The sequence below is a fragment of the Crocodylus porosus genome, unplaced genomic scaffold (assembly GCF_001723895.1).
Source record: "Crocodylus porosus isolate Cpor-Errol unplaced genomic scaffold, CroPor_comp1, whole genome shotgun sequence".
Taxonomy (NCBI): Eukaryota; Metazoa; Chordata; order Crocodylia; family Crocodylidae; genus Crocodylus; species Crocodylus porosus.
Window position 1 is genome coordinate 79,773,492 of NW_017728886.1, and position 18,040 is coordinate 79,791,531.

At 41.4% G+C, this 18,040-nt stretch overlaps 1 protein-coding gene across 5 annotated transcripts in view; it reads left to right on the forward strand.

Moving 5' to 3' along the window:
- Positions 1–18,040, forward strand: part of TRAK1 (trafficking kinesin protein 1) — a 91,030-nt gene that overhangs the window by 46,086 nt on the left and 26,904 nt on the right. For all 5 annotated transcript variants that reach the window (XM_019537443.1, XM_019537437.1, XM_019537462.1 and 2 more), the window contains 7 exons: positions 2,524–2,640; positions 8,389–8,489; positions 9,668–9,776; positions 11,292–11,370; positions 12,850–12,980; positions 13,822–13,896; positions 14,588–14,725. In XM_019537443.1, coding sequence (XP_019392988.1) covers positions 2,524–2,640; positions 8,389–8,489; positions 9,668–9,776; positions 11,292–11,370; positions 12,850–12,980; positions 13,822–13,896; positions 14,588–14,725 — 750 coding nt within the window. The remainder of the gene's footprint in view (positions 1–2,523; positions 2,641–8,388; positions 8,490–9,667; positions 9,777–11,291; positions 11,371–12,849; positions 12,981–13,821; positions 13,897–14,587; positions 14,726–18,040) is intronic.

Here is an 18,040-nt window from a genome sequence, read left to right on the forward strand (position 1 = left end):
TCAAAAGGGACTACTCCAGCCTTATAGCCTGAATAAACTATGTTGCCTGGGGAGAAGATGAAGGGAGGGTATGGGAGACGAGTCTCCATGCCTAAACGAGGGTGTTGGCATGGCTTAAGAGAGCTTTGTGCATTTACTTGAATGTAAGCTTTCTAGCCTCCTCAGCTGTTTCATAAATATGTTTGTAGCTGGGGTGCTTCTGTGATTCCTGTTGTCATGGTATCTGAGTACTTACAATTTTAATACATATCCCAGTGATGTAGGAGACAGGATATCATCTTCATAGCCCCCAGTTTATTGCACAGACCTTATGAGTTATATGCAATTGCTTGTGCAATCTGTAGCAGAACAAAGAATTAAACCTAGGCTTCCTCACCAGGTACTAGAATCCTCACCACTGGCTCATCCTTTCTCTGGGTAATACTGTACAGTATGAAGATATGTTTCCCATTTTTGGACTTGTGCAGTGGGCCAGCTTGTATTTTTGGAGATGTTGGCTTGCTGCATATCACAAGTTCATTTGTAAGGCCTTTTGGCACTTGTGTAGTCTGGAAGTCCATGTGTCATTTTTGGCTAGAAAGAGCTGTGGGCTTCTAGTTCAACAATAGGCTTGGCCTCCTATATTGAGAACTGTTTGAAAACAATGGCAACGATCAGCAGCGTAACTGTTATTTATGCCTTATGGGCAAACTGTGTTGGTAAACACAATTTCTGCTTTTCTGCTGTTATTTTGAGTGGAGGCATTTGAAACTAAGTTAATTCAAACCCCTGTTGCTGGTGACTGATCACTGGCTTCTTTGCAGAAACTTTGTGTGAGTTACAGGCAATAAATATTAGTCATCAGTGAGTCCAACAATTGCAGGCCAAAGGAAACAAGTTACAAGGTGGATATTTTTCAGTGTATAACCTGAAAGGAACCAAATTAGCTTTCGTAAGAAGGAACTAAGCAAAAAAAAGAGGAAAATGGGAAAATGGCATCACTGCCACACACAGGTTTTTACATATCTAACAGGAAAACCAGTCTCTTATTTATAAAAGCACTCATACAGTATGGCAAAGTTATATGATACTCTGTAAAACACCTTTTTTCCCCAAGAGCTTAATCAAAAGCCTGATCTTCCAGAAAAGTGCACATCCTGCCACACCAAAGTTTCATGATCTGGTACGGCAGGATACGCAATTGTTGTTGTTTGGGATGAAATTCCTCACATCTCATTACGCAGCTGTTGGGGTGTGCATCTATCTGCGTATGTAGTTTGGAGCACAGGAGCTGGGGGTAAGAGAGTTCTGCACCACATGTTGAAATTAAAGTGCTATGCAAACCAGCCACAAAGCTGTTTTATATTTAATGTGGTTTTGTCGTTTTATTGTGTGATAATTTGGTTGAATGTGTGGCACATTACACTTTACTGAGCAAGTAGCCCATTTATTGTGCGATAAATGTAGGACTACTAGCCCTAGTGAGACTTACTTATAGGTTGTCTGATTGCTTGTGGGTGAGAAAGAGAGAGAAAAGTATAAAAAGCTTTTTCCTGTAGTTTTGAGTCCTTTAGAAAGAAGAGATCTTTAAATTAGTTAAACTGAAGAAATTAAGCACACCAGTCATGTGGGGTGACAGCCTCTGTTCCTGACCTTAGAAAAAAGTTCTTCAAGGTCAGGGTTGCCAGGATCTGGAATGGGCTTCCAAGGGAGGTGGTGCTCACCCCATCCTTGGGGGTCTTCAAGAGGAGACAGGATGGACACCTGGCTGGGAACACATGATCCCAGGTTTGGTGACCCTTTTCTTGCCTGCAAGGGCAGGGGGGTCGGACTAGATGGCCCACTGAAGTCCCTTCTGACCCTAGAATCTATGATAGAATATTGCTTAATTGCCCATTTCCATTCGGCTCTCTTAGATGTCCTTTTCCCTACCTTCCAGAACTATTGTTGGATCGACTCCTTTTTGCAATAGGCCACCTTCTCCCCTACCCTAGATGGTGATAATAAAGCCTTGCAACTTTAACACAGTTGCTTCTTTTTTTCTGAAGCTATTGAAAGAAAAGATTTACTTGGTGACTGTGAATGAAAGTGATTCTACGGTTACTGAAATCTGTTTTATTTGAAGTGGAGCAATGGAGAAACTGAGAAATACAGTAGCTGAGAGATCCAAATGTGTTCTAACTGTTTTGTGCTATGTTTCAAAAGCCCTTAAAATACAATCCCAAGTGGTCTCTACAAGCCCTGTGCAAAAGTTCAAGAAGAAAATTTAACATGAATATTTTTACATTAAACCTCTAAGGCTGTGCTTTCATTTGTATAGTTCATTAACTAACTGTACATGTCAGTGTTTCTGAATTATGTGGGTATAGCCTAAGCAGAAATAGGACAAGAAAATGAACAGAAATTATTAGTTTCTTTTTTTTGCAGAGCGTTCGTTCTTTTCTTTGTAGTGCAGATTTACTTTCCGTCCTCCTTGGAAGAGCCAGTTGTTTTCTAAGTGAACACAACATTTGAAATCAACCTTCTTTTCTTTCTATTTCACAGAAAGAGCGAGACTTGGAATTAGCTGCTCGGATTGGCCAGTCACTGTTAAAGAAGAATAAAACGCTAACCGAGAGAAATGAACTGCTTGAGGAGCAGGTAGAACATATCAGAGAAGAGGTAAGGACATATGCACACATGCTTTCTCTACAGCCAGTGGTGCTTTAAAAAAAAAAGTCCTCTTTTGCTCAGTTTCATCTTGTGTGTCATTCATTTTCTTTGGGGTATAAGTTGTAGCCATGTTGGTCTAAGGACATAGGTAGGCAAGGTTCCCTGGGTAAATCTGATATTTTTTTATTAGACCAATTCAAATAGTTGGAAAAATTATTCTTTGCAAGCTTCCAGCCACAAATACCCTTAAAGATCATTAATATTCTTTGATCTTTTATGAAAGATCATAGAAATGTGACTGACTGGTGAAATGTTGGTATGTAGGTTTCTGGAGTATAGCGCGTGCATAAATTTTGGACAGGAAGACATGCTAGGATTTTGATACACATATTCTGTATGTGTGTGTGATATAATGATGGTATAGAATATATAAAAACATTTAAGTATTCTTGTATTCTTGGAGTCATATTTGCTTCATACGGTATGACAGAAATCTCATGCCTATTTGCCTATTTAATTTTATTCAGAGTAGTCCCAAGGATGAAAAGCCAGATGCAGTATAATCCCAACTGAATCCATCTCAAACAGAACCATAAAAATGTCCTAATTACCCCATTTTAATACAACGCTGATGCATGTTAGCTTGCTGCCCCAAAGGATTAGAAGTGAGTGCTGGGATTGGTCTGCAGGCTGGATCCCATGTGGGGTTAGTTCCCAGGTGTGACCCCATGTGTCTGAATCTGGCTGGACACTAGTCCATCCCCATGTGCCTGGATCCAGCCATGTGTCAGAGCAGTCTAGCATGCAGGGCCATTATCTGGCCTGCAGAGCTTCCCATGGAGCTGGAAACTTGTCAGCAGGGAAGCAGCAATTAATGCTACTACTGATTTTTCCAATGCCCAATTTCTGGAGAATCCCCATGGACCAAATGATATGGCTCTGCAGGCAGGATCTTGTCTGTGGGCTAGAGGCTGAGCACCATTGAGATTAAAAAAAAAAAAATTGGGGCCATCAGAAAAATCTCTTTTATTCATAGAGAGAGATATATATATAATAAAAATGGTGGTAAATGGAGATGCTCAAAGATTTTGGATTAAATGTGAGAAATGGGATTATAAACCAAGTGTGCATGAAGGAATCATACATGTGTAATAAATGGGAAATATACTGTATAGGAAAGTGATCTGCTATGGAGGGGGGGAAAAACAGATTCCTTGCTCACCTTCAGTTGTGTGGCAGTTGAACCACACTATTACCAGCCTTTTTGGAGATGAAGGAAAAGAAGTTGGCACCACTAAGATATTGCAACTTTTTCAGTGGGACCACATACAGAGTTTCCACCAAGATGCAGGGATTAAAAGCCAGGGCAGTTTTGCATGAAGGAAATCTTAGGCTAGTTCTAATAATTTTTGTAGCTTTCTTTGAATCTTGTATACTTGGAGCCATAATAGCTAAACCAACAGGCTGTACAGAGAGAGATAATAGTCCCAATAAATATTTTTTAATTATCTAAACTGTTCTTAAAATAAACATTTTTTTTTATTTGCAGTGTATGACACACTTCCATATCAGTTTGTGGCATAAAATAGAAGGACTTTGCTTTAGCACCTGTAAGGCATGACGTGTATCAGGGTATTTCTACATAACTACTGTCATGCCTGTTTGCACTGCTGTGAAGCATGCTCTGCCCTTCTTCTCCCATTCCACATAGGCCAAATCCCAGAAATAGCAGTCCTGAGTTAGCACTAGTAAATAGTAAATATTCCCAAGTTAGGGAGCCTGAGAGTAGCGCTGACAGCCTGTTAAGGTTTGCTGCAAGGCTGTTAGGTTTTTTGGTTTTGGGAGTTGGCATGCAGGGAGGGATTGAGAGAGGGGTGTGCTTCATGGATCTGTACCTGGGCACAGCCTGGAGGTAATCTAGATATATTCTGACTTGCAGTGTCTTCCTACTTGTAGGTAAGATAGGAATGCTTCCAAGCATGCTAATAAAATCTCAAAGCCATATCACTGTGGCCCTGCCATTTGTCACACACACATTGTCTTCACATATGTTTGTGGGCATAAGTAAAATACATAGATTGTACTTGCATGCATGTGTGTATGTGCTGGCCTCCCACCCTGTCCCTCCCCCACCATGTGAAACAAAAATAATAATTCAAGTACAGTCTGTGATCATGATAGGATTACTGTTATGATGTCTTTAACATGCATGATTTAGGCAGTTCTATTCAAGGTGGATCCTTTTACCCCATGGATTATATTTTGCCCTACTTTAGCCTTTTTAGATGAAATGTCTCTACCTACAGCAGCCTTTCTTGGATGCTTCCTCGAGCTAATTTGAATGTTCATTTCTTCTTCTAAAAACAGACAGAACGTTTCCCTTCTCAGTTTGATTTATTTGCTAACAGCAAGGATTTCTTTAGGGTGACATCTTTTATTGGACCAACTGCAGGGGTGGGTTAAAGTTAGACAAGCTTTCAAATGTAAATCATTCTTTCTCAGGTCCCTTGCCTTTGAATGCATTTAAAAAGCATGTCTAATTTTATCCCAAGCATGTAGCTGGTCCAATAGAAGATATCACTCCTAAAATCCTTGCCTCTTGTATAATTCCTGGATCGTTATGACTACAACACCAATCAATCTGCCATCTAATTGTTACTAATTTCTACCCGGTATTATACTTTCCAGTAAAATTAAACTGTGGAAATTGAGATTTGCATCTGCTGTATGACATTAGAAAACAAAAGGCCGAGTACACTGAAGCAAACACCGTAGCTTAACTCTGTGCATGGTAGACCATTGCCCTGCTGTTTCAGAAATATTTACCAATGGCTTAAATATTGTATTGAACAAAAGTTTTGGTTGTAAATTGCTTTCATTGCGGAAATAACTCTTCAGATGGTCCAAGAGCTTCTGAAGTAAAGCCTGTCTCCCTGTCTCAACTTAAACCTGTCTGCTTTGAAATCTGATCTAAGAGTCTCATCTGTGGAGGTTCTTAGTTGGTAGAGAAATTTATCTGATCTAAGAACCAGAGTAACACAAACTGTCAGTCTGGATTAGAGTAGAGAAGGTTGCTAGGTCTTTGCACTCTCTTTTCTAAATTGCTCTGTTTACTACATTGCTTAATCCTCTTCAACTTCTTCGTCTAGTTATCCTTTCTATGTGCTGGAAGTGCAGTGCTTCCAGTACAATTCATTGTCAAAATGAGGTTTTCTCTGATGGTTAAAGTTGGCAGAAAAAAATACTAATCTAAAAAAAAATAACAGTGAAAGGTACAACAAAAAATAGATGCATTTGCTATGTAGACCTTTGCATGGCTGTTGTCAGCATATACGAATAAAGGACATGAGACCACTGTGTATCTTCATTGCTTTATTTGCAACCTAGCCAACAATTAGAGCTACAGTGTAAATAATGGGCCTCATTCTGTAAACCCTTACTTATAATGAATGTAAGGACTGCACAAGAGTAAGGACCTTATAAAATCATCCTCTATTTTCAACTCAACTCTTTCTTTTCTATTTCTTTACCTGGGGGGAGAGATCCTGTTTGCCCCTTTCTTGGCTTCTGACATCTGTGATGACTGTCTTGTTGGCTGTGGTAGGCTGGATGCAGCTGTTTTCCAGAAGTGATTGACACCACTGAATGAGATGCTCAGAGGTGGGAGGAAAACATCCAAACCCCCAGAATCAAGTAAAATCCTAGGAACTGAGCATGCTGATCAGCCTGGGATCTCAGATCAAGCTTGATTCCTGGAATCTTATCCTGTGTTTCCTAATGCATTAGGATCCACTTTGGGGGAGTTGTAAGGAGGGACTAAAGGTCTTCAAATTGGTATGTGTCTGTAATGAGTCCTGTAGTTTTTAACGCACAGCATGCAAGATTTGCTGCTCTTAATTAGAGTGCAACTGAATGCTTAGTGTAAGGCTGATTTTGATGTCCCTCATGCTAGAGGGACTCTACTGACTTTGCTAAAGTTAATAACCTGCCTTACACCAGAATGAGAAGAGAATTGGGCCCAGTGTAGTCTCTCCAAAGCTTACTTTATCTGTGTTGTCTGAGTTCTGTCTATTTGGTTCTTGGAGAGAATGAAGATTCGGAGTATAGGGGTAGGTTGAGAGGAGATGCTGAGACTGCCATTGAAGCTCAAACAAGAAAATTCACTCAGATTATACTGTCAGACAATATACAGAAAAAACACTTCCATATACTTTCTTGCATGTTAAAATGTGCATCTCAAGAGGGTCTCAGTTTAGCAAGGTGCTTTAGGCCAAAGCTAAATGTTTAGATTTGTGAGTAGTTCCATTGAAGTCAGTGGCTGTGTCCAGATGTGCGTGGACATTTGGTTCCCTGGAGACAACTAGCAGTGGCACAAGGTGTGCTGCCACTAGTTGTCCTCGGGGAGTGCCTGTGTCTTGCATGCGCTGGTGCGTGGCAAGTTACCCTAGGTGGGGCAAGGGAGACTGGCTCCAGCAGCCTTATCTGGACTCCTGGGGCCCTTCTGGGGCTGCAGCAGTGGTGATCCTGCTGCATGGAGCCTGTCTAGCAGAGGAGTGCAGCTCTGACCAACCAGGCCCTGGCCTCAGGTGCCATGCACTGCCACTGTGTATGCAGCTCTGCAGGTTTTTTTGCCCCCTGGATATCCTTTGCAAAATGGAGAACAACAGAATGTATGGTATGTAGCACTGCAATACTTGGGTAAATTGTGGTGTTTAATTCATGTCCAGGGGAACATGCATCTAAAACAGGAATCAATATAACAGATGTTAACTAAAGATATATTTACCAGTGATAATCAGCAATAGGCCTGGCATACCATTCACACTAAAGCCTGCTTGAACAAATGGGCATTGTACAGTGTCCTAATGGTTAAGAAACTTGGGGTCTGGTCATGTTGTACAAGAGCAGATTAACTAAATGTTTTGCCTTTCTCCTTAGGTATCATCAATAATGATGCTAATTAAGTGGTGGCATTAACGTCTATTGCAAATGCACTGCAATCAGATTTTTCCATTGAGGGCTTAATTTAAATCTGTGAGGATGAAGAAGTGTTGTTCTCCAATTATTGTCCAATTTGGCCAGCAGGCTCTTTTTGACCTGTGATGAAGCACAGTGTGGAAGAAAGCTTTTGTGTTTGCAGAGCTAACTATTACAGGGAAGAAACATACCCATTTACTTTGAAACTTGGTGTGTTTGTTCCAGTAGACATAGGACTCCTTGATACTGTTTCTGCTGAATTGTTTTTCAGAGAAGAAATATCCTCTGAAAACCAATGCCTTGTATTGTATTTGGAGGCTAATACAAATCATTTGGAATAATGATTTCCTGTGGCCAGAACTGTTAAGCAGTGGAATTGTCACATTTGGTATTACATGAAGCATCAGAGTGCTGCCCAAAGAGAACCCTATTTTGAGGGCCCTACATTCTCCAATTGGATCAGTCAGTCAGGAATAATTGTGGCAAATGTCTAAACCAAATGGTTACAATCTTCACATCAAAAACAAATGAATCTGAACCTGATTCACACCCACAGTCCATTGTAACACCACTGAAGTCCACATGGTCTCACTGATACAAATCTGGAGCAGTGCAGTAGTGAATCAGGTTCAGAGTATGAAATAGTATGTCTGGAGCACACTAGTCCCTTGACTAGTCTGATGGAGGTGATTTGCATATCAAATGAAAACTAGTGATTTTGCTATTAAAAATATGTCTGGGAAGGAAGCGATAGACCTTAACCCCTTTCTTTTTGTATAGGTTTCTCAGTTGCGCCATGAGTTGTCCATGAAGGATGAGCTGCTCCAGTTCTATACTAGTGCTGCTGAAGAAAGCGAGCCGGAATCCATCTGCACTACACCGTGAGTTATCATACCAGAATGGGAATGAGACTTTTTGGTGTGGGTCTGTACAGGGAGTCTCTGAATAATGTTGATACCCTTGTGGGGGATCAGAGAGGGTCAAATAGAATAGAACAGTAGGAGCCAACCTTTATGGCAGGCATGCCCTGTATCCTTCCTCAGTATCAGTCTGATCCATTTCCCTTACCTGATGTACTGTTCAGCTTTTGGTCCCTGCACTGTGCTCCCCAACCAAGCTGCTGCTTTGCTTTCTTCTCCCTGCCCTGTCTGCCACGATGTTGGCTGTCACATCTCCAATCTGTTATGTGCCCCACACAGAGGTTGCCTGTGCCGATTGTAGCACCCACGCCATAGGTTGGCTACCTCTGGACTAGAACAAATGAAGTTGGGGATGTAACTCTAAATTCCCATCTTACACTGCCCACTCATACTGTTAACGGTTTGTGTCAGAGCAGCTGTGCTGATTCCAGTGTAAGAAGGGGGGAAGAAAGGAAGCCAAAGGCCAAGGATATACTGTTCCATAAGCTATTACAGTTGCATTGGCCTGGACTGGTCCACAGGGTCACAAGTCAGTTCTGTGTTCCACCCCTAACTTTCACATGGCAGAGCTGTGTGTAAGGGCAAATAGAACTCAGTGTTGGAAGGATAACCTCCATATTCATGCTGTTATGTCTGGAAAAGGCTGGAGGAATAGCTAAAAATGCCATGCAGTGTTTGACAGAGAGAGGAGATGAAGCATGGTTCACAGTGTTTGCCAGGCAGTTAGCTGCTTCATTGCAGACTTTGAGGAGGTTATCTGCCCTTGTCCTCTTGTTTGCAAAGTTATTGCAGCATTTTGGTAGAGCATATGCTGCATTAATCATGAAAGTATTAGATTACTCCTTGTATAGCTGCATGTGGAAAAGATGGCTTTCTTTTTAATACCCAGGGCTGAATAGCTTTTCCATGGGAAGTGAGGAATAAGGCAAACTGACACTTTTACTTTAAAAAGTTGATGAAAATGTATTGCCACAAATAATGTAGAGTGACAATACTGAATTTTTTCATAACTCTATCTGTTGAGACCTCTTTACAGCTTGTCCCCTTTTTTCTCACCTTGTGTGATGCTGGTCAAGGTTTCAAATGCATGTTGGCAGAAAACAATAGAACTAAACGCTAATTAATGTTTTGGTTACCAGGCTGAAGAGGAACGAGTCGTCCTCCTCTGTCCAGAACTATTTTCACTTGGATTCTCTTCAAAAGAAACTCAAAGACCTTGAGGAGGAGAATGTTGTGCTTAGATCAGAGGTGAAACTTCTCCCTCATTTATTTTGTTGTACCTATGCTTTCCTTTTATTGTGAGAACAGATGTGCTGAAAACTTGATTTTAATAAATGCTATTAATGGAATCTTGTTAGGGGAGTTAGTACCCTATAATCCTGTAGGTGACATAGCAGATCCTACTGCAGCGACATTAACTAACCAACATTGATCTTCTGATATTAAGAGTACAAGTGAAATCTACAAAACTGAAAATGAGCCTTTCTTCTGAGTTTCGTAATCAGACAATACAGTTCTATAAGCATGTTAGTATAAAGTTTTATACCATACAACAGTGGCTTTTAACTTGTGGTGCTCAGACTAAGTCTAAGGAGTCCACAAAAGATTAATATATTCAATCAGAAGTATGTGAATACCCATACTAACAATTCAAAGAGGTCTGCAGGTCCATTTGAAAATTAATAAGGGTCCGCAAATTAAAAAAAGTTGAAAAACACTGCCCTAAAATTTAACAGTTCTGTGCACACTGGTATCTGGAACATGGATGAACCATCTCTGTGGCTCTAAATCTGTAGACTGGCACAATGTTCTTAATATTCACCAATGGTTAAGAATGGACACTAATGACTTCTAAATATATTAGGAGGGAGCTAATCTAAATTACTGCAAATGGCCTTAATTAGGGTGTATTAAGTCATATTTTTCACCTTGTTTTAATATTAATGGATTTTGTTGTTTGAGTTTCATCTTTTTTGATGGTTCAAAAGAATTACAAGCAATTTGGGTTGACGGAGTTATATGTCTGTTAGTTAACATTTACAAATGAGTACCATTTATTTAAGGTTTTTCAGTACAATTTACTTTGAGAATTTGAGGATATGTTATTTGTGAACTTTAAGTGAATGGGGTAGTAGAATAAACATTTTGATCTGGGAATGATGCACGCAGATCCACAGCTTCATTTAGCTTTCCTACTACAGATGCAAGTCAGCTTGCAACAGACCTGTTTAACAGGATGTTTTTGATCAGAGTGCAGTATGCTTCACCTTCATATAAAATACCTGAGGGATGATAAGCAATATAAGTGCTTGTGATGCAGTATGTGGGAGTTTTTTGATGCTAACTTAAGTAGGCCTAGGAGTGAAAGCTGCTTTCTTTGAGGGTGTTATGAGAGAATGCTATATAGCATAGTCCAGGGTTTCCAGTGTTCCCAATGAAAATGCACGGTAACACATATGAGGTCATCTGTTTTAGAGATGTCAAACTATCTCTGTCTAGGTAATTAGTTTAAACCTTGTGTTCTCTGCATACTGTCAGGGTTATTTATCTTTGTTCTGTGTACAGTGGTGACATCTTGTGGTAATGTGATAGTAGATGCAAACTTCTGTGACTGCAGATGGCAGGGAAACAGGTTCCTTTCTCATTGTCTCTTGTGACTTGAAAAGGGATCTGCTATTATGGAGCAAATGTAAACACTCTAGTGGAGTAGAAGACAACCAGGATGCTAACACTGGTATGTTTTGCTGTGGATCTTTTGAACAGGCCTGTCAGCTGAAGACTGAAACAATTACTTATGAAGAGAAAGAACAGCAGCTTGTAAATGACTGTGTGAAAGAGCTGAGTATGTCTTGTCTTTTTTTTCCTCCCCTCCCCCCTTCACATCTGACATTATTGTTTAACATTTAGATTGAGCTGTAAATAAATCCTGTGGTCTTTTATGTCCCTACTAGCTATTATCAGTTTAACCCAAGATGTTTAATCTCTAGGATTGCTAGTAGAAATAGGTACAAGGTTAAAAATTGCTCAGTTTTGTTTTTTTTTTTAGCATTTACTCTATGTACTGTGTGAGAAAGCTAAAGTATTTTTACACTGAATATGGGAATACTGTGGATTAAGCCATAGGTTTTTAATTTCAAGGTATTTCAGTTTAAGTGCAGACCCTCAAAATAAACTGCAACATATTCACAATAGCTATATAAATTACCAAAGAAGCATAAGGACAAGGTTTGAGAGGGGAAACTTTCATACCTTTTGTTAGGTACCAGTGCACACAAGAAAGCTGAGGCCTAAAGTAAATATGTCAAACATTTTTTTGCACTTTTTCTTAGTGAAGGAGTGTTTTCTTAGCCTTGGCATTTCTTCTAAGCAGCCAGTGTAAAAGTATGAACTAAGCTGTATTGTGATTCTGTGGTGGTAGCCAAATACAGCTCTGTGTTTTACAGTGCACCCAGTACTTATATGAACAGAGACGGAACAAAAAATACTTAGGATTTGTAAGATTTGATGTCCAATTATCTAGATAATATCATCTGTATTTTATTTGGTTTCATTCAAAGTAAGTGCAATACTTTGGATGCTGATAGCTTGCCAGGAGCCTGTGCCCCTCAGTGTGCAGCTTGTATGTTCTTAGTTTAAAGGAGAATTAGGAACTGTGGCTTTCTAAACAGATGTTCTCAATTTGTTCACTATAAAATTTTAAAGCAGTATTCATGTCATGAGGATGTCAAGTTCATAGATCATTATTTTCTGATATTCTAGCATGATATCTAGTTGTCCATCTACCTAGTAATGATAGACGGACAATTAGATCACACGGTCATAGTTTTTAGGGAACTAGGCATTCTAATTATTTGATGCCTAATATTTACTAAAACACAAAAAATAAAATATTATGTTTTCTTTGATAGGAAAGATGGACCTAGCGAGCAACATATTTTACATATCACTGGGTAATCTGATTACAATGAAATTAGAATAATAGCTTTCTATTTTCAGTATGGTACAATGTGAAAACAATATGACATTGAATCTCACTAATGGACTTTAGTTGCAGGTATTGGCTTTTAAATATGAACCCTTAATGGCTTCTTTTTTGTCTTAAATAAAAAGGTTTCACTGCAAATGGCAGCTTTGCCCATAATATAATGGAATACGTTGTTAGTGGATGTGAAGCTGGCCATGCAGCATTAATTCTTTCTCAAAAAGGCATTAGAGAGTATATTGCTGTGTGTTAGGGGGAAAAATTCTACACAGTCTTCTATCATTAGCACATGCTAAAGTATGTTGGCGTGTAGTCATGATGGCTTCTCTCTCATTAAAGGGGATGCAAACATCCAGATTGCCTCTCTCTCCGAGGAGTTAGCAAAGAAAACTGAAGATGCTGCCCGGCAGCAGGAAGAGATCACCCACCTTCTCTCTCAGATAGTTGATCTTCAGAAAAAGGCAAAAGCTGTAAGGAATTCAAATGCCAAATTGTAATAAAGTTTTAATTCTCACCTGTAGTTGGATGAGTAAATGAACCTGTGTCATACATATTCCCATGAGTTGTATAGAGCAGGCTCATTTAGCAACTAGAAAATTGTATAAATGCCTGGCAGGTGGTTAATCCCATGTTGTACTTTCATCACCCTTGAAACTGACAAAGTTTTGTCAATCTAGCTGCTGCTATTAGGAGAAAAACCCTCTGAATTAAGCCTTAATGAGGTGCAGACAGCCCAGAGCAGGCTATTCCTGCACTAGCAGGCAGGTTTAAATTGATTTAAATCCTACCTTTCATATTGAAATCAATGAGCTTTAGCAAAGAATAAATCTACAGGCATGACTGAAATTGCTCCTGCCTTACCGGTTTTAGGAATGATCATTTTCTTTACAAGCTGGCCTACCATTTTGATTTTCTTGTTTTGTTATAGAAATGTATAAATATCTGATTTAATTCCCTGTATTTTAACATGGAAAACTGAAAAAAAAAAAAGTTACATTTATCTTTAGCAATTGGGGGTAATTTCTGGTCTTGTTGAAGTCAATGGCAAAACTTCCCTTAACTTCAGTAACTTCAGTAGGACGAAGCTGTTGCCAAAGATGCCTCAGATAAAGGATTCCCAGTGGTTCCAGGCCTGAGATTTTAATTTTAGAGCACAGAAATGTTGTAATGCTGTATCTAATATTAAAATACTTTAATTACATACAGAATTAGATATATGTAAACATTGCTCTGCTGTTTGCATTGTCTATGACAAGATATTCTCTGTAATTAGTGTATTGCAGTGAGTTTACCATTTTTGGTCCATTTTAGTGTGCAGTTGAAAATGAAGAACTTGTCCAGCACCTGGGGGCAGCCAAAGATGCTCAGCGGCAACTCACAGCAGAAGTGAGTATCCTGGCTAGTACTGAAGTGCATCAGTAACATTATCTGTACTTTTCACCTCTACATCCCTGTTTCTGGTCCAGCATAGATCCACAGTGAGAGTTGTTGCCATCTCTTAACAATTCAAGGCCTGCATGAAATGAATTGCACTCAGCTTCACTGTAGATGGATTGCTCCCCTCCTCCCTGCCACAAATGCACGTTTTGGGAAGTCAAGGTTTGAAATAGGCATGGAGGCTTAATTACCCTCCCCCTGTCTTTAGAGCTTGATTCCTACTGATCATAGTTTCTGCATACTGGTGGACTTAAGGGACAACATGGGAAAGTTTTGCAGCTCTTCTAAAATAAAGGCTAGCCCAGGATTACCAGAGATCTGTGTGTTTGTGTGCATGCGTGTGTGTGCTTTGTGTATGCTAACTGGTACTACTTAATATTAGGTGAGTAGAGGGCATTGAAGATATTTAGAGAGAACTGTCAGGTAAGTCAGGACACATTTGTGTCTAAGTACTCGTAAGGATTGAAATGCCATTTCTCTGGTCTCATTCTTTTTTTGCCATTGTTCAGTTTTCATAAAAATTAATCCTTATTCTCTGTTTAAATAGGGTTTTTCTCTTCCATCAGTATTTCAAATGCTTCTGAAACTTTTGGGGGCATTTAGCTTGGCTCACAGTATGCTTTCTGTTCAAATGTTATAGTTGCGAGAGTTGGAAGACAAGTATGCAGAGTGCATGGAGATGCTTCATGAGGCACAGGAAGAGCTGAAGAACCTTCGGAACAAGACTATGCCAAATGCCATATCACGTCGCTACCACTCCCTAGGCCTCTTTCCCATGGTGAGAATGTCTTAATAGAAGTGTTTGTACCGTGCCGAACAGGGAGGCCAAGGGGTCTCGATTGATGACTGAATCCTCAAGGCATTATTATGATAGTGGTAGTGAAAAACAAGCTCCGCTCCTAGCTACCCTGTCTATGAAAGTCTGCCCAAACCTAGTGTAACTACATTGTGGTTTTTTTTTTTTTCAATGATTTTAAAATTAAATTAACTGAAGACACTCTACAGTTACCCAGATGTAACTGTACAACAAAATCTGTCCCTCTTTTTTGCTTTCTTTTGTTTTTTTCCATCTGGTACTTCATAGATTTCATAGACATTAGGGGCTGGAAGGGACCTCATGAGATCAAGTCCAGGCCCCCCTGCCATACGTGGAAAATCTGCTGGGGTCAAACGATCCTAGCAAGATAAACATCCAAACGCCTTTTTGAATGAGTCCAGAGTAGGTGCTTGCACCATCTCTGGGTGGGGGGGTCTGTTCCAGATCCTGGACACACAGACTGTAAAGAAGTTTTTTCTTATGTCCAGTCTGAATCAGCCTTCCTGGAGTTTGTGGATGTTAGACCTTGTTATCCTTTGGGAAGCCCTGGTGAACAATTGTTCTCCTAGGTCCTTATGCCATGCCCCTTATATACTTGTAGGCTGCCACCAAGTTTCCCTGAGCTTTTTCTTCTCCAGGCTGAAGAGTCTCGAGTCCATCAGCCTCTCTTCATAAGGCTTGCCCTATTGGCCTTTGATTATGTGGGTGGCTCTCCTCTGGACTCTCAAGCTTATCCACATTCCTACTGAAGTGGGGAGGGCCCAAAACTGGATGCAGTACTGCAGCTGCAGCCTCACTAAGGCCAAGCAAAGCAGGAGGATGACCTCCCTGGTTTTGCTTGAGACGCATTGGTGGATGCATGCCAGAGCTTGGTTTGCTTTGCTGGCCACAGCATTGCATTGGTGGCTCACGTTCATCTTGTTGAGAGAACAGGTAAAAAATATGAATAGCACATATTTACCCCATGTTAAACTCCCGAAAAGTGAAAACCTGCAACATCAATTATGAGCCAAGATCCAGATTTCCTAAAATTCTGGTAGCTGTTTGTAGTTGGTAGAAACGTACACAAAACTGGTAGCAGTTTGAAATGCATGCATTAGTGAAGAAAGCATTTTTATATTTTTATGTGAGATGTTTTTATTTATTTATTGCTCAGATCTATAGTCAGAGAAAAGAAAATCCTCTAGGCTTTTGGTATTTAATGGGCCTGTGGAATTGCTAGAACTTAAGGGCATTTGTAGATGACACATTAAAGCGGGTTCAGTGCCCTTTTGCACCGGTTTAATGGTGTTGCTGTTTGCACGAGTTTGCAAATTCAGCATCATATTGTGTGTTAATTCCAGCTGCTGTAGCAAATTTGGTGGTGTAATGCACCTTAAATGACTTTGGGGCACAGCAAAGAAGGTGGTTAGGTCAAAAGACATGGTCAGCATGGGTGACCTGAAGTTTCCAGACATCTGCTGGGAAGAGCAATCAGCCAGGTCTGACCGCTCATGTAGGTTCCTAGTTGAAATGAAGGACCTCTGTCTAACCCAGGAGGTGCACAGCCCTACCAGGGGAGATGCCCTGTTGGACCTGGTGCTGGCCACAGGTGACGACCTGCTGAGGGGGCTGCGAGTGCTCGACCAACTGGGCAACAGCAATCATCGCCTGCTGGAATTCACCATCCAGCACAAGGTGGCAAAGGCCTGCAGCAAGGCAGGAGACCTAGATTTCAGGAGGGCGGAATTCAGTGAGCTAAGGAGAATAGTCGGGGAGGCACTGAGGTCCCGGAGAGGAGGGGAGTCAGGCGTCCAAGAAGAGTGGCTGCTCCTTAAGAAGACGATCCTCCAAGCCCAAAGGGAAGTAATCCTAACATGGATCAAAGGGGGCAGGAGGGTGCAAAAGCCCCCATGGCTCACTAAAAGCATCCAGGAATGTCTCCTAGCTAAAAGGGAGGCATATACCCAATGGAAGGGAGGGGTCATCACCAGGGAGGATTATACTGCGGTTGCTTGGGGATGCAGGGGGGCGGTCTGGAAAGCCAAGGCGGAGATGGAACTGGGACTAGCTACCCGGATCAAGGACAAGAAGTCCTTTTTTAAATACACTGGGGGCAAAAAGAAGGTACCAGGTAATGTGGGGCCCCTGCAAGACATGCTAGGAAATCTGGTCATCACACCAGACGACAACGCTAACCTATTTAACAACTTCTTTGCCCCATTTTCCTGAGCAGGAACCAGATCAACCCCCGCATCAGGACCCCTTAGGCCCCAGGGGAGGCGCACCTAGGTCAAGGGTCAGGGAGGATCTAGTCGGGGAACTTCTAGAGGGACTGAACCTATTTAAATCAGCTGGTCCGGATGATCTCCACCCCAGAGTGCTGAAGAATTAGTTGAGGTCATTGTGGGACCCCTGGCACAGCTTTATGAGCACTCACAGTGCTCTGGTGTGGTGCCAGAGCACTGGAAGAAGGCCAACATGGTTCCGATCTTCAAAAAAGGGACGAAGGAGGACTCAGGAAACTATAGGCCAGTTAGTCTTATCTTGATCCTGGGTAAGGTTTTTGAGAGAATTATCCTGGCACATGTCCACGAGGAGCCAGCAGGGGACGTTATGCTTAGGGGCAACCACCACGGGTTCATTAGAGGCAGGTCCTTTCAGGCCAACCTGGTGGCCTTCTATGACCAGGTCACAAGATCCTTAGATGCAGGGGTAGCAGTGGACATACTCGTTTTGGACTTTAGGAAGTCCTTCGACACTGTCTCTTACCCCATTCTCGTTAAAAAATTAGGAGATTGTGTTGTCAACGCCTACACAGTCAGAAGAGTCACCAGTTGGCTGGAGGGCTGCACCCAGAGCGTGGTGGTGGATGGGTCATTTTCAGCCTGGAGGGATGTGGGCAGTGGGGTTCTTCAGGGCTCAGTCCTCGGGCCCACAGTGTTCAACACCTTGAACAGTGAACATGGGCCGGCAGTGTGAGTATGCAGTCAGGAAGGCCAGCCACACCTTATCATGCATCCACAGATGCATCTCAAGCAGGTCCAAGGAGGTGATACTCCCCCTCTCTGCGGCACTGGTCAGGCCACAGTTGGAGTACTGTGTCCAGTTCTGGGTGCCACACTTCAAGAGGGATGTGGACAGCATCGAGAGTGTCCAGAGGAGGGCCACTCACATGATCAGGAGGCATCAGGGCAGGACATATGAGGAGAGGCTATGGGACCTGAACCTGTTCAGCCTCCACAAGAGAAGGCTGAGGGGGGTTCTAGCGGCCTGTTACAAACTAGTCAGAGGGGA